This window comes from Pseudopipra pipra, chromosome 4 (assembly GCF_036250125.1).
Source record: "Pseudopipra pipra isolate bDixPip1 chromosome 4, bDixPip1.hap1, whole genome shotgun sequence".
NCBI lineage: Eukaryota > Metazoa > Chordata > Aves > Passeriformes > Pipridae > Pseudopipra > Pseudopipra pipra.
In genome coordinates this window covers 11,350,861-11,366,240 of record NC_087552.1, presented here as the reverse complement: position 1 = coordinate 11,366,240, position 15,380 = coordinate 11,350,861, and the positions used below count along the sequence as shown (strand labels likewise).

The following is a 15,380-nucleotide window of genomic DNA, read 5'->3' as shown; positions in this document are numbered from 1 at the left end:
CCCCCCTACCATGGGCAATGACAGCTTCCTCTAGATCAGGTTGCTGAAAGCCCCATCCCCTGTGGCCTTGAACACTTCCAGGGACATCCACAACTTCTCTGGGCAGCATCACCACCCTCACAGTCAAGAATGTCTTCCCAATATTCTTCTAGTAGTGTAAAGCCATTCCCCCTTGTCTCATCACTCCATGCCCTTGTTCAAAATCCCTCTCCAGCTTTCTTGTAGGTTCCTTTCAGGTACTGAAAGGTCTCAATAAGGTCACACCAGAGCCTCCTCTTTTTGTCTTCTATTAATCTTTGTTGTGGAATTGGACACATCATGTATTGGCACCACAATATGAGAAATATATTAAGCTCATAGAGAGTGTCCAAAGGAGGGCCATGAAGATGGTGAAGGGCCTTGAGGGGAAGTTGTATGAGGAGCAGCTGAGGGCACTTGATCTGTTCATCCTGGAGGAGACTGAAGGGAGACCTCACTGCAGTTACAACTTCCTTAGGAGGAGAAGAGGAGGGGCAGGCACTGATCTCTGCTCTGTGGTGACCAGTGACAGGACCGGAGGGAATAGCATGAAGTTGTGTCAGGGGAGGTTTAGGTTGGATATTAGAAAAAGGTTCTTCCCCCAGAGGGTGGCTGGGCACTGGAACGGGCTCCCCAGGGCAGTGGTCACAGCTCCAAGCCTGACAGAGTTCAAGAAGCATTTGGATGATGCTCTCAGGCACTTGGTGTGAATCCTGGGGATGGTCCTGTGCAGGGCCAGGAGTCGGACTTTGTGATCCTTGTGGGTCCCTTCCAGCTCATAATATTCCGTGATTCTGTGAACCTTAACCAGGGTATGAAACCCGATTCCCACCGAGACTCGAATTACACAGGCGACTTATCCCCTCTGTACGGCCCTAAGCCACAGGGAGGGAAGGATCACTTTCGTTCCCTCCCTTCAGCTTCAGAAGCCCTCGCAGCCCCCCCGGGACCCAGGCAGATCCCCGGGAGCCCCTTCCCGGGGTATCCGGTCGCTCCCCCGCGGGCAGTGCGGGATCCCTCGGGCTCCCCCAGCGGCGGCCGCGGGCGCTGCTCCCCCCGCCGTGGGAGGGGGGGAGGGGGGGGAAGTCTCGCGAGCGCGGGCTCGCGGCGCGGCTCGCGCGCTGGTTGGCGGCTCCCGCCGGGACGGGCCGGGAAGGGCCTCGCTCCCTGCGCCGGCCGCGCTCCGGGAACCGGGATCCGCAGGCCGCCTTCTCCTCCGCCTCCTCCTCTTCCTCCTCCTCCGCTAGCCAGGATCCTCGCTGCCCGGCCGCCCGCCCGCCAGCCCCGAGCCGCGGCGGAGCGCCGTGTCCTCGCGGTGGATCATGTCCGCCGGGCAGCCGCCGCCGCCGGACGAGCCGCCCGCGCCTCCTCCACCGCCGCCCGGCGCCAGCCCCGGCGAGGCCGCGGGCACGGGGCCGCCCTGCGCCGCCGGGCTGGCCGGGGGCGACATCAAGATGGAGGTGAGTCGCCTTCCCCCCTCCCCACGCCCCCCGGCCGGGACCCCCCCGGCTCCGCCGGCGGCAGGTGCGGGACAGCCCGGGCCGCGTGGGGCCGCGGGAGACAATGGAGGGGAGGCCGTGGGGCCGCGCCGGGCCAGCTCCGGGCCCGCCGCCCGCCCTCCTGCCCGCCGCGAGCGCGGCCGGGATGGGTGAGTGTGTTTGGGGGGTCCCGACCCTCCGCTCCCCGTCCTCGCCGCGCAGGGGGCCCGGGAGCCCTGTGCTTCCTGGGGGCCCGGGAGCCGCGTTCTTCCAGCCGCGGGGACACCGGGAAGGAGGCGCCGAGCCGGGGTCACTCCCGTTGTTTGTTTTCCAAAGGGGCCGGCGGGAGCGCCCCCCCCACCCCGCGCACACCGCCGGCCTCCCTGAGACCTTCCCCATCCTTGGCGCTTCCTGCTCCAGCGGCCAGCCGGCCCGGCTTCCAAAAAACCACCGACCTTATCTGCTGAAGTGCTTAAAAACTTTTTTTTCCCTTTTTCTTTTTTATTTCCTTTTTTTTTTTTTTTCTGGGGGGGCGGGGGCGTGGGGTTGTCGGAGGGGGTTGTTTTGGCAACAGGTGCCCGTGTTCCAGAAATTTCAAGGGGTTTTTAAGTGATTGCCCGGAGATGCTAATTCTATCGCAGCATTGTTTCCTTAATGATAAGAGGAAACTGGTCGGTCCTGCTTTCAGCGCTGGGTGGTTTTGTACTCTCTGAGTCACGCTGGGCTGTCCAACCTACTTGATCTAAATAAATTTGCAAATGCCATGTTTTTCGGATGAACAAGTAGCCAGAGCACTGTGGGAAATAAATCCTGCTCGAACCTGCAGAAATAGGGCAATTCCGGGCTGGAGTTAAGCGTGTGCAGGATGTGAAACGCGTGCTCTGGAGGCGCCCGTGTGCGAGGGCTCTCCCTGTACTGGCCAGGTCGGTTCCTTTTTACGTTAGGAAGAGATTTCCTTCCATGAAGTGGAAGTTTAAGTTGAAATGCCTTATTGAGAGTCACGAGCATCTGAAAGACTGCTTTTCTTGGTCTCCGGCTGAACGGCAAGTTCTCGTCATCTGTGTTTCGGATGATGAGCTCGGATGCCGTGGTGCCCGAGTAGTGCTCCCTGCTTTTCAGGTTAGGCATTTTGGGAGAAATGGGAATTTTGAACAGCAGTTCAGACGGTCCTGTACTTGTCCTCACTGGGTGTTGGCTGAATCCAGTGAGAGATGAGTAAGAGGATTTGGTTATGACTTCAGAAGAGCTTTAGCCATAACTTCTTATGCTCAATTCTTTATATTTTGACTAGTGAACAAAACAATTGGGTTTTTCTGTTTCCACGTGCCTTACCTGCCAGAGGTTTCTGAGGAAATACCCGCCCACAAACATCCCGTGTTTTGCCAGCCTTTGTTTAGTGTGTTTCTTACTTTTCCTGTTCCTTTGTTCTACATTGGCCAATAAAGATTGAATTCAGCTCCATTCTGACTTGGCTCAATTAAACAGATGGTTAATAATCGTTTTGAAGGCATCCTGTTTGTTTCCTTTTCTCACTCTTTCAGGAATTATTTTGTAATGTAATTGTCTTAGTGTTGTTTGTCAGGGAAGGATCATCTCACTGCTTTTAGTTTTAACAGCAGAAGATGAAAATATATGTGGGAGATGGTGTGGAAAGAGTTAACCTAATAACAGGAGAGACAGGGATAAAGCAGCCCTGATCTGAAAGAGTAATTGAAGGCAGTATGTTAAGGATTTGGCAGGAAGGGGATGAAGGAGGACTGCCCCCTCCCAACCAGCTTGTTCTTCTATTGTTAGTGGTACCATTGGTGATAACAATTATTTAATTAAATAGACTGCATAGGGAAAAAATACAGTTTGTCTAAATTCCTACTCAGCTTTCAGGAGAAAACTGCAGTCTGGATTCTTGTTTAGATTTGTTCCCTTGATACAGAATGATGAGGGATTGGGGGAATCTGGAAAAAGGAAAAAACCCCTTGAAATGACTCTTGCTTCAGGCCTGGAGCCGGTGCTTTCACAGTACTTTCCAGAGCTAGCTTCAGGAGGGGTTTGGCTCAGCACCCTAGGAGGGGCATGCTGAGCTCCTGGACCACAGCTGTCTCTCTCATTCATGTTGATGTGATGCTTTAATAATGGAGCTAAATCGGATTACAGGGACCCAGCTCTGTCCCTCACCCAGTGGCAGGGATCTTTGATCCATCTCCAGGTAATTTTACAGTAAATAATAGAAAGCTGACTACTATATGTCCACATCAGATGGCAGAGCCATCTTTTGCTGCTTTGATGTAATTTGAAACAAGCTTATTCTCCTTTACATGGATATCTTCTCTTTTTCAGAGATTTTTTTTTTCTCTAATTCTTTTTCATGTCAGGAGTCTTTTGATGATGCATCCTTGGCAAAACAAAAAGAACTCCAGGAAACAGATCCTACATATGAAGAGAAAATGGTATGTAATATTTGGGAGTGTGTACAGCTATCCAGTACCTATGCACGTGAGTTTTCTGTTTGTTTGAAATCCCTTACCTAGATTTAGAAAATTTTACCTAGTTATTAAAAAATATGTAACTTGTAACCAAAAAATATGTGGAAAAAAGCTCCTCTGACCCTTCTTGTTTACAGCATACTAAAGTTATCTGCAAAACGCTGTCCCTCCAGTAGGCAAGGGGGGGTATAAAGAGTTGAGTATTCACCTTCTTAGTCAGACATAGAAAGATCCTCTAGGAATCTCTTTTATGAAGCTCTAATTAAAGTCTTCAGGTGTTTGAAGATGGGTGATTCTGTGCTTTGTGGGTAAGAAAAGAGAAAATTTGCTATTTTCCTTTCTTTTTTAATAATAAAGTCTTTCTTAGTTTTTATAATGTAAGAGATGGAGCCGTCCATCCCTCACCATCTCACCATGTTTTCTTCTTCTGTTTCTCCCTGTTTGGCTTTCTTTCTGTTCATAATTCCAGTATCTGTGAGTTCATCTGGAATTTCTTCATAGGAAAGTGAAACTGATTCTTATGATTTGCTGCTTCCTGTGTTATTTCTTCTTTTTGGCACTGAAAATAACCCAATCATCTTCTGCTCATTTCTTTGTGCTACTTTCTGGCAAACTGAAGAAAGTGAACTTGAAGTTGTCTCCTCTAAGTCTTGAGACAGACACAATTTGAAGAGGGATTGTATTTTACTGTTGCAAGAGTCAGAAGATGCACTGGAAAAGAAAATGGGAAAAGTGTCTCTGTTGGTAGAAGGACAGATCAGGGTTGCAGAGTACAGACCGTTCTTGTCTGTATCCTGCCTAAAAAATGCAGATAATGTTTGTTAGTCTTTTAACATCCTTAAGTGCAGTGAAAGCAAGTGTGGGGATGTGTCTACAGGGCCAAAACTTGCGGAAGATTCCTCACTAAAATTTTAGAACAAGGAACCTTCTGCAGTGCAGCCTGAATCTTTTCTTTTTGGTACAGTCAGTGAAAAAAGTACTTTAAGAGTTAGCAATTTGGATAGTGGTAAGATCTTACCTAGTTTAAACTGTTGCAAAGTAAACAAAAAACAAGCAAAACCTATGAGGAATAAATAGGAAAACTTAAATTTAGTGGATGCAGATTGTAGCTGTTTCAATCACACTTAAACTAAAGTTAGAGTGAGTTTGAGTCCTCTGTGGTACATACAGTTCTCTTTCCTGGTCTGTTTATTTTCTAACACTTTGTCTTCCTGTCTCTTACATAGTGCAGGGTCTGCTTGCTTTAAAGAGGAGAATACTCACAGAGCTGGCATTGCAGAAATGTGGAACATATGTTCCTTTTTACTAAGAAAACTGACTTCCTGTAACTGCTGCAAGTTGCTAAATACCAGGTTATGTTGTGGCAGCTGGCAGAATGTCAGAGTGGTTGCTGTTAACCTTAGAGCTGTTTTCCATCTTGTTTGTCTGTTCAAAGTTATGATGTGGCTTTGGGAAGGTGTGTTGATTCCAAATGGAACCTGTCTCAAAGAAACTGAACCTTTCAGATACTAACATTTTCTACTGTAATCTTTTTTGCACAGCAGAAACAGCAACTCATATCAAAGGGGGTAGCCTGACAAGTTAGGCTGAGCATATCTAAGGCCTCTGCTGCTGAAATAGATGTTCTGGCTTTTAGCTTTGAGCTGCTGTGTCCCCACTGCCCCGTTTAATGCCAGCTCTGCTGCTTATCTGACACCCCAGTGAGGTGGTTTATCTTGCTGAGCAGGCAGGACACTAATGCAGTAGAAAGTAGTTGTTGCCAGGTTGGTGAGATGAATGAGTTCATTGAAGAATCCTGTGTGTGATAGGTGAGGGTAAATTTCTGGGGGTGAGACTATCACTTTTGATACGAGAAAGTTGTTAAGGGGACTCCGGCCTTATCTAGTGAGACTGGTGCAATCTTTGTGCCAAAGTCATATTTCAGTCTTGGCTCAGGTCTGTCTCGCAGCTTTGATCTTGCTGGGTAACAAAGGCAAGCCTTGGCCCAGGCTATAGAAAGACTATAGAATCTGTCAGCAGCAGTTATATTGATGTTAACCATCTTTTCTTTGATGTTGTAGCTATGTATATAAAGAAATGTGAATCTGTGTTGTTTAAAAAGTATTTGTTAGGGTTTTTCTTTTGAACGAATACATACTGTCACGTCTCACAATTGTTCCATTTAATTTTCCCTTGTCAACAGCAAACAGACAGAGCAAACAGATTTGAGTATCTGTTGAAGCAGACTGAGCTCTTTGCTCATTTCATTCAGCCTGCTGCTCAGAAAACTCCAACTTCACCTTTAAAAATGAAGCCTGGACGTCCACGAATAAAGAAGGACGAGAAACAGAATTTACTGTCAGCTGGCGAGTGAGTGATGGCACACAGGCCAACTTGTACTGTAATTAAGATCTTATTGCACTTTAGAAGTGTAAGTTAAGCTTGCTCAGCTTTAGTCCTATTTCAGCATGTGGTTTTTTTTTTTTTATCTGCCTACCTGTAAGTTGAGGGTTGTTTGAGAATTCTAGGAGTTACAGGAGTTTTGTGTTGATGCTAAAGCATGAAGAAAAGCCAGAAACTTACTGCTTTCTTGGATTTTTCCAGCTACCGGCATCGTAGGACAGAGCAGGAAGAAGATGAGGAGCTGTTAACAGAAAGCTCCAAGACAACCAATGTCTGCACTCGATTTGAAGAGTCTCCATCATGTGTGTTTCCTGGTTTTTTGGGGGTTTTTTTTACCACTCTTCTTTTTCTTCAAAATGTTGTTCAAAATGAACTTTGTTTTCATCCTCCCTAAGGATAATGAATTAATCTGGGGGGACAGGAGGAGGAGGAAAAAAATGGGACAAAATGTATTAGTGAGTGACTGCTTATTTTCAGTCAGTCTAGAAAGATGGTCCAGCGAGTCTTGTCCTTAAGAAATCCGGTTCCTATACTTTAGTTACTAGGAAAGAGTTTTTAAGTCTGTCGTCTTCCCATTTTTACATGTGTAACCTGTACTCTGATATAATTTAAAGTACCTAACAGCTTCCAGTTCATTTAATGGCATTCACTATTAGTGTTTTAATGTTTGACTGTGTTCAGATTTGGAGGGTGGTGATGGAGTTAGAATTTCTATGTGCTGTGGGTTCTTGCAAAAAACAAAGCTGTTGGAGCGGCTTGCAGAAACAAAATTACCACGTTGCTGTCTCCAGTCTGCATTGTCCTTGGAATTTAAGTGAATTTGCTACTTGTTTTTGTTCTGTAGCTTTGACAATCACTGTCAATGAGCAGGCATGCTTTCATAAGTTTTTGTAGATCTTTTAGTCTATTCTTTTGTGTCTTTTAGATGTGAAATGGGGAAAGCTGCGGGATTATCAGATCCGAGGACTGAACTGGCTCATTTCTCTGTATGAAAACGGCATCAATGGCATCCTGGCAGATGAAATGGTATGGACATAGCCTGTGTTTCTAAGCCGTTGTTGTATTTCCTTGCCCATTTTAGTCCCTATATGGGATTCTTAATAACACAAAATGCGATATATAATTTGCTAAATCTTTTTTTTCTAGTGTGTTTGAAGTCACTAATGTTAAAAGTGTCACAGGTGTCTTAACTTAAATAAACTGTGCATGCAGGTTTAGAAATGGGCATTTGAAAAGGAAATCTGTCAAACTTAAGAAGCATGAACTTGATGGAGGGGAGTTGTTCCATAGAATGACATGTCCTCTTTTTGTTTTTTTTCTCTAAATCGCAGGTGTTTTGTTATGGTATTTTCAAGCTGCCCTTGTGAGGAGAGTGTCATATATGAAAAGAGCAACAAATGAGGAAACAATTCCTGTTGTTAGGGCAAAATGTAGATATCAGGATATGAGTGTCCTATATGGACTGATCTCCGCAGCAAGAGCTGCGGCAGTGGGAAATTTCCTGGCAAAAATGATGCAAAGACAGATGTAGCTGGAGACCTGTGTTAAAATTTCTTATACGGCATGATCATGGACATTTCAGTCAGAACTGGCCACAGTAGCTTTTAGTTCTGTTTTTATTCCTCCCCCCTCCCCGAAAGACAAGGGATGAGTGCAGAAGAAAATGTGGTAGTTTCACAGGCAGATATGTTTTTGTCCTCTTAGTGATTTTATTTATATCTCCTTTTTGGTAAGGAGCAGAAAAAACAAAAATCTAATTAATTTCAGTATATTGCGTTTCCCGTATCTTGTAATTTCTCTGTAATAAAACTTCTTCAAGATAAGTTAAGACACAAATGAATTTAAATTATTGTTTAGTAACGTGCTTCATTCCGAATTATATCAAGGATTTTCTTCAGCATACATGCTTATGAATAGAGGAGTTTGTTGGGGGTTTTTTTTGGCTGAATACAGTTCTAAGTGGAGCAGGCTTGTTTTACAAAGTATCTCAGTTGTTTTTGTTAAGTCCTTGGCTGTGTGGTATTCCAAAATCCATCTTGTGTTAAGGAGTTATAGTATTTATTATTAAATATTTTTTTATTCATTCTTAGGTATTAGGCCTTTTGAAGCTATTAGGGCTTTTCACGCAGCTTGTAAACACTTTTCCACATCTTGCACCAGGCTGTGGTTATTTTGAAGACATACTTGAATTTTAGAACCAAAAATAACTTGTGCTGATGGTTTTCAGGTTTTTTTTACCTCCCATGCATTTGAGTCACAATATTTTTAAATTATTTTGCATTACAGGAGTGATCTGTTTTTTGAAGGTCTTCCTCTGTTTTGTATCAGTTAAAATTCTATGCTGAAGGTACAAGGTTTTAAGTATTTCTCCTGAATAAAGAACCAAACACTTAAACTACTTGTTTGGGTTTTTTTGACGTGTGCAATTATTTATATTTGTTTGGCTTTTTTCTCACAGAAACTGAGGTCATTTTTGGCTCGTGAAAGCCTACTTTTGAAAATTAATTAAGAACTTAATCACTACTATAAAATATTAATATCATAACATAAAATATTAATAAAGTCAATTATAAATAATAATGAATATTTGAATAAATTAAGAAGTCTAAGGGCTTTTAATTTATTCACTTTATTTCAAGTTTAAGAGAATACATCCATCCAATTTGAAAACTTTGACCTCTAAATAATCTAAATAACACATCAATCTACAAAACAAAATTTTATGAAATAATGTTTTCTTGCACTTCTAACTTTCTCTGAAAGATAAGGCAGAATTCTTGCTTCATAATCCAAGGTTTGAAAATGTTACTCTTACTGCTTTTTTAAAATTAAATTTGAGAAGCCACTTTCCTAAGCAAGACTTTGATGCCTTTTGTGAGTCACACTGTCTCTAATACACCTCACTCAGTTGTTCAGGCTGCTGTGTCTTCCATGCTGCACTCAGAGCTCACTCCTGGGTTTTCTTAAAGGTGTTTCCTGAGAGTTTTGGTTTGTTTTTTTTTTTCTAACACATGAATGTGTCTTACAGGGCCTTGGGAAGACACTGCAAACAATTTCTCTTCTTGGCTATATGAAACACTACAGAAATATTCCTGGACCTCACATGGTGTTAGTCCCTAAGTCCACTCTGCAAAACTGGATGAATGAATTCAAGAGATGGGTACCAACACTTCGAGCAGTTTGCTTGATCGGGGACAAAGACCAGCGAGTAAGTTTTGATGTGGTGTTTTTTCCTGTGTCTTCCTGTGTAAATCCAGCACGTGATCTTGCTGTCCTTTACCTTTCCTTCACAGGGAAGGGTATTACTTGGATCTGTAGTGTTTAAACAGTAAGACCTACAAGTGCTGCCTACTTACAATCTGACCATGACAATATAACTAATGTAAGCTTAGATCTCACGTGTGTTGCCCAGCTATTGCTTCATCACTTCATGTTCATAATTCCTTGTCCAAAGATTTGCTCTCTCCTGCTGTGAAGGCAGTACACCCTGTAGACCAACAAAACCTGATGAATCTTAAAACAGGAAAATTGTAACAGTGCTACTATGTTCTTTTTGGTTTAGATTTGACAAAGCCTCAGTAAGCAACTGTCACCTTGTTTTCTAGGCTGCCTTTGTCAGAGATGTGTTGTTGCCAGGAGAATGGGATGTGTGTGTAACATCATATGAAATGCTTATCAAAGAGAAGTCAGTATTCAAAAAGTTCAACTGGAGATATCTCGTTATAGATGAAGCCCACAGGATTAAAAATGAAAAATCAAAGGTAATTTATATTTGCACTGAGAGATTTATGTGGGTCATTAGGTGGTGGTGTGGGGACTAGTAATGTTTTTGTATTTGCTCATGTCTCAATGTCCTTCAGTTATCAGAAATTGTGAGGGAATTCAAAACTACAAACCGGCTGCTATTAACTGGAACTCCACTTCAGAACAACTTACATGAACTCTGGGCACTTCTCAACTTTCTTTTGCCAGACGTCTTTAACTCAGCTGAAGTAAGTCTTCATTTCTGCTAATCAAATTAAATTAATTTTGTTGGGTTTCCAGGTTTGAAAATAGACCTGTATAATTCGGAGTGTCAGCTACTGATAAATGATAGACTGACAGTTAGAAATGTTTGTGTTAGAGAGCTTTTCATAAAAATAGGCCAAGTAGGGAAATTTGTTCTTTTACTTACTGCCTGTGTAAAAGAATCTCTTGAGTTGTATTTTTTCACCATTGTGATGACACTGCACCTTGAAAGGAAGACTCTTAAAAACTGATGATTTTGTTGATGCAGGACTTTGATTCATGGTTTGATACAAACAATTGTCTCGGGGATCAAAAACTGGTGGAGCGCCTTCATATGGTGAGTCTTTCTGCTTTTTGTACTAGAGTTACATTTAATCAAGTTAGATTCTAGACAATTCTCCTAATGCTTATTGAGATAAAATATTAAGATAGATTATTCCAGAAACTATGATAGACTTTCAGCATGGCAAAGCTCAGAAGATTTTTTTCCTTAAAAAGGAAATTGTTTTGGAAAGGAGAGAAGGGTCACTAGTTCTGGCTCTCAGGGTTCTGAAATGCTTACATAAAAAATACTGGCTGTGAAGACACTATAAATGTTTCAGTCGAGGAAAATTAAATCAATCAATTAAATCAAGGGGCATAGAACCATCTGAAAGATGATTTTGGTCTAATCTCTAAGTCTTCCAAAGAAAGGACATGTATAGTCCCATGTATAGCAAATAATCTATCCATATTGGTTGCTTTTTCAGTTGTCTGATAAGTCTGGTATTTGAGCTGTTGTGATAGAGAATATCTGCCCTGTGTTTTGTCTGTTGACCTGATCAGTGTTTCAGTTTCCAAAATACATTTAAGGATGCAACCTCTTTCAGGTGCTACGACCATTCCTCCTACGTCGCATTAAGGCTGATGTAGAGAAGAGCTTGCCTCCGAAGAAGGAAGTCAAAATTTATGTGGGCCTCAGCAAAATGCAGCGAGAATGGTAATTAATACACATGCCTGACTGTGCTGTGGTTAAGGCTCAGAAGGAGTGTGCTGTTCGTGACTTGAAGATTGTGTGGAACTTGATTTAATTCTTTCTGGTGTACTCCCAACTTGTGTCTCCTTGCGATATTTCTGTGATGACAAAACCATGAATACCAGGGAGAGTGACCTGGTGAAATGAGGGGGAGGGTGAGCTTTTGACTATTATTCAAAGAAAGACCAACTTTGTTTTACAGTTACAGAACTTTTTCCTGTCTTTGATGTAGGTACACACGGATCTTGATGAAGGATATAGATATACTGAACTCGGCTGGGAAGCTGGACAAAATGAGACTGCTGAACATCCTCATGCAGCTGCGAAAATGTTGCAATCACCCTTACCTCTTTGATGGGGCAGAACCTGGCCCACCCTACACAACAGACATGCATTTAGTCACCAACAGTGGCAAAATGGTAGTTTTGGACAAACTGCTGCCGAAGTTGAAAGAACAAAGTATGCATCTCTTTTCTGGTATTTTGGTTCAATGATAAAAATGAAAGTCAGTGCTGCTTAATGTTTCCATGTATCCTGAGCAAAAGCCAGGATTTTTGTTAAATTCTAATATGAATACCAGCTTGTCAAGCACTGTATCTTACAGCTGATACAAAACCAAAGTGTGGTGTGCCTTCAGAAATACTTGGATCAATAGTCCATTATGGCTTTTTGTGCTGAAGTGTTTTGATTCCCTCTTTATTTTTGTTGGTTTTTTTGTTTGTTTGTTTTTTCATCCCAGCTAAATTGAGGCCACAGAAATATCAGTTGTTCTGGCCTTTAGGTTTTCTTTCTTAACATTGTTAGCTATTTGAAGTATCATTGTGTGGTATTTTAGCCACTCCTTTGATTTGCCATGAAGCACCATTTCAGATTCAGAGCCTTCTTCTCGGGTTACAGTCAAAGACCAAGACATTGGTCTGTCTTTCTGGGTATGATTTTGAGCAGCACCTGAGGTTTTTCAATGTATTCTGTAAGGCACTCAGACAGAGGGGAACTCTGAGTTGTTTTAAAGTTATTTGATAGTAGGGACAAAGCTCAAAAATGCATTGCTGTAAAACGCACTGGCCACAGAGTTTCTGACTCAAAAGTAAATTTTTAACTCTTTATTTTATGAGTATGCTTAGGGAAGTAACTTGGCTAAAGGAGTGGAGGTAAGTTTGTCAGTGGGGACATTTTGAAGGCTGGGGTTTGGTTGCCGTTTTATTTTTCTACAGTGATATAAAAGTAATCTGTACTTTGTGTCTATGTATCATCCAAGCAGCTGTGGTGATATAACTGATCCTAAGACTAAAAAAAGAACAATTCAGTGGTTACTGTGCTTTTTTTGATCTTGGTTTCTTCCTCCTTTGAGGCTAATTGATAACATGTTGCAATTAATACTGTCCTGGTCTCAAATCAAATGGTCATCTTAAACAAGAGTTCATTATCAGCCCTTGAGTCCAAAGGACAAAAAACCAAAATCACATGAGATGAATATAGGGGGAAGTGGAAGCTTTATAATATTCAGTGTTTTTACTTAAATCTCCCCAGTAGACTGGAAGTGGATTTGTATATATGCATAAATTACTATACATTTACCTTTTTTTTTGAAGTTGTTCTTGGCAGGTAAGTAAACTGACAAGTCTTTAAGAACAACTTAATTTATTTCAAGGGATCTCAAATCCAAAACAAACAAATAGTTCAAAATTTCATTCTTTACACTTGATGTTTTTATATTTGTGCTGTCATCTTACTCTGCTGTGTCTGGGAACATTCTGTTAAGGAGTACAACAGAAAACAAAAGGGAAAAGGCAGCCACTAACTAGACAGTGACATATCAGAGTGAGGCAGATGTCCCATGGCAAGCACAGGACCCTGCTATGACAGCAGCAGCTGCAGCTCTGCATTGTAGTTCAGGGTCTGAAATTCTACCTACTTTTCTTTTTAGCGCATGGAATTGCCCTCCTTCCTTTTCTGGTAATGCGGACCTGCAGAATGTCATAAGTCTTATGTTCTGCTAAAAGCATAAGAAACTTTTTTGCTCAAACAGGCTCAAGAGTTCTAATCTTCAGTCAGATGACAAGAGTCCTGGATATCTTGGAAGATTACTGTATGTGGCGAAATTATGAGTATTGCAGACTGGATGGACAAACTCCTCACAACGAACGACAGGTATTTCAAACTTTACATATTGTATTTAAGTAAAACCACTGCTCGTGTTCAACATTGGGTTCAACTGTTGTGTTCTTTTCATTTATTTAGGCGTCCATTAATGCATTCAATGATCCTGACAGCTCAAAATTTGTGTTCATGTTGAGTACGCGGGCAGGAGGTCTTGGAATCAATCTGGCTACTGCTGATGTCGTAATTCTGTATGATTCAGACTGGAATCCACAAGTAGACCTTCAAGCTATGGTAAAAATCCAGATGGGGATTTCATTCTTCTTGTCTTTCTCACGGAACTTTCCTAGAAATGTGCATTTCCAAAATAAATGAGTATTTCGCCATTTTAGCACAGGGAGTAGTAAGACTGATTTTCACTTCCAGTGCAGCTTCCACTGTGTGAAACCCTTAGTCACATTTTGGCTGTACAATGTTTTATGCAGTAGGAAATGCTGGGTATACGCTACACTAATTATTTCAGTTAAGCTGTAGATTCTCAAGTATTCTAGCAAAAACAGGTTCAAAAGAATGATGGAACTGGTGTCTATAAGCTCAAGTGAGAGGATTCCGGCTACAGGTGTATGTTCAGAATACTGATTCTCACTGTGGGTCATGTTGTGCCAGTTAGGAGAGGCAGTGCATCATATTTTTCTTGAAATATTCATGGCACAGCTGAAGGACCTTGAAAAATGTAGCCTTTGGTCTGTACAGAAATGGTTTCTTCAATGCTTTGATTTTACAGAAGGTTGCATAAGGTCAGGAGCATCCAGTCTTCTCCCCTGTGTGATTTAACAAAAAACCCCAAACACCTATTTTTTGACACCTGGAGACGTACTCATTGTCGATGTTATTGAAAAAACTTGTAATGTCAATAAGAATGTAATGTCATGGGTCATCATAGGTGGCTGTAAAGACTTAACTAACCTGTGCTATTCTGTTTTGTACATTAGTATGTTGCTGGAAAACAAATACTGAATTTTTTGTTACTTTTTTTGCCCAGGATCGAGCGCACAGAATTGGCCAGACCAAGACTGTTCGAGTGTTCAGGTTTATTACAGACAATACAGTGGAGGAAAGAATAGTGGAACGTGCAGAGATGAAACTCCGGCTGGATTCCATAGTCATTCAGCAAGGCAAGTGTAGGAAGGCAGTTTGTATCTGTGATGGGATTCTCTTTTGGTTTTTTCCCATTGTAAAGGATGGTGGAATCAGCTAAGAAGAGTCAATGAGAATGTTGCTGTTGCCTCAGCTGTGCTCTGAAGAGAGAGTGCAAAGGCCTCATCCATTTGAAAATTTATTTTACTGTAGGAGTAGGTATTTCCTCACTAACTTTTTGATTACCTCCCTACTTGATACATGTGTACAAGAGGATATAGTCCAATTTTTCTTTTTTTAAGCACTCAGCTTCTCCTTTAACTGGAGAAATTAATGCCTTTTTCTAACAGATGAGAGAAGTAATGTAACCTTGGTTGCTTGATTGGAATCAGGAACTTTTATTTCTGAAAAGAGGATTAGTTGAGGTTTAGTCTGGAAACTGGGAAAATATGCACCTTAGCAATATGTTATATCCCAGAATCATTAAGGTTGGAAAAGGCCTCTAGGGTCATTGAGTCCAGTCTTTGACCAATCACCACTGTGCCAACTAAACCATAGCACCAAGCGCCTCATGCAATCATTTCTTGAACACTTCTAGGGATGGTGACTCCACCACCTCCTTCAGGTTAAGCCTGTTCCAATGCTTAACCACTCTTTCTGTGAAGAAATTCTTCCTGATGCCCAACCTGAACCTCCCCTGGTGCAGCTTGAGGCTGTTTCCTCTTGTCATGTCGAAAGACCTAGTATCCAAAACTATGTATG

At 42.2% G+C, this 15,380-nt stretch overlaps 1 protein-coding gene across 4 annotated transcripts in view; it reads left to right on the top strand.

The window, feature by feature from the left end:
• Positions 1–1,139: 1,139 nt before the first annotated feature.
• SMARCA5 (SWI/SNF related, matrix associated, actin dependent regulator of chromatin, subfamily a, member 5) overlaps positions 1,140–15,380 on the top strand; it is a 22,043-nt gene continuing 7,802 nt past the window's right edge. For 2 of the 4 annotated variants that reach the window (XM_064651549.1, XM_064651546.1), the window contains exons 1-14: positions 1,141–1,478; positions 3,866–3,940; positions 6,159–6,325; positions 6,560–6,660; positions 7,284–7,384; positions 9,387–9,566; positions 9,964–10,119; positions 10,219–10,350; positions 10,635–10,703; positions 11,236–11,345; positions 11,614–11,840; positions 13,411–13,532; positions 13,623–13,775; positions 14,524–14,656. In XM_064651549.1, coding sequence (XP_064507619.1) covers positions 1,341–1,478; positions 3,866–3,940; positions 6,159–6,325; positions 6,560–6,660; positions 7,284–7,384; positions 9,387–9,566; positions 9,964–10,119; positions 10,219–10,350; positions 10,635–10,703; positions 11,236–11,345; positions 11,614–11,840; positions 13,411–13,532; positions 13,623–13,775; positions 14,524–14,656 — 1,864 coding nt within the window. In that variant the 5' untranslated portion in view covers positions 1,141–1,340. Of the gene's footprint in view, positions 1,479–3,865; positions 3,941–6,158; positions 6,326–6,559; positions 6,661–7,283; positions 7,385–9,386; positions 9,567–9,963; positions 10,120–10,218; positions 10,351–10,634; positions 10,704–11,235; positions 11,346–11,613; positions 11,841–13,410; positions 13,533–13,622; positions 13,776–14,523; positions 14,661–15,380 lie in introns of all 4 variants that reach the window. The other 2 variants (XM_064651548.1, XM_064651547.1) reach the window with 2 other exon arrangements.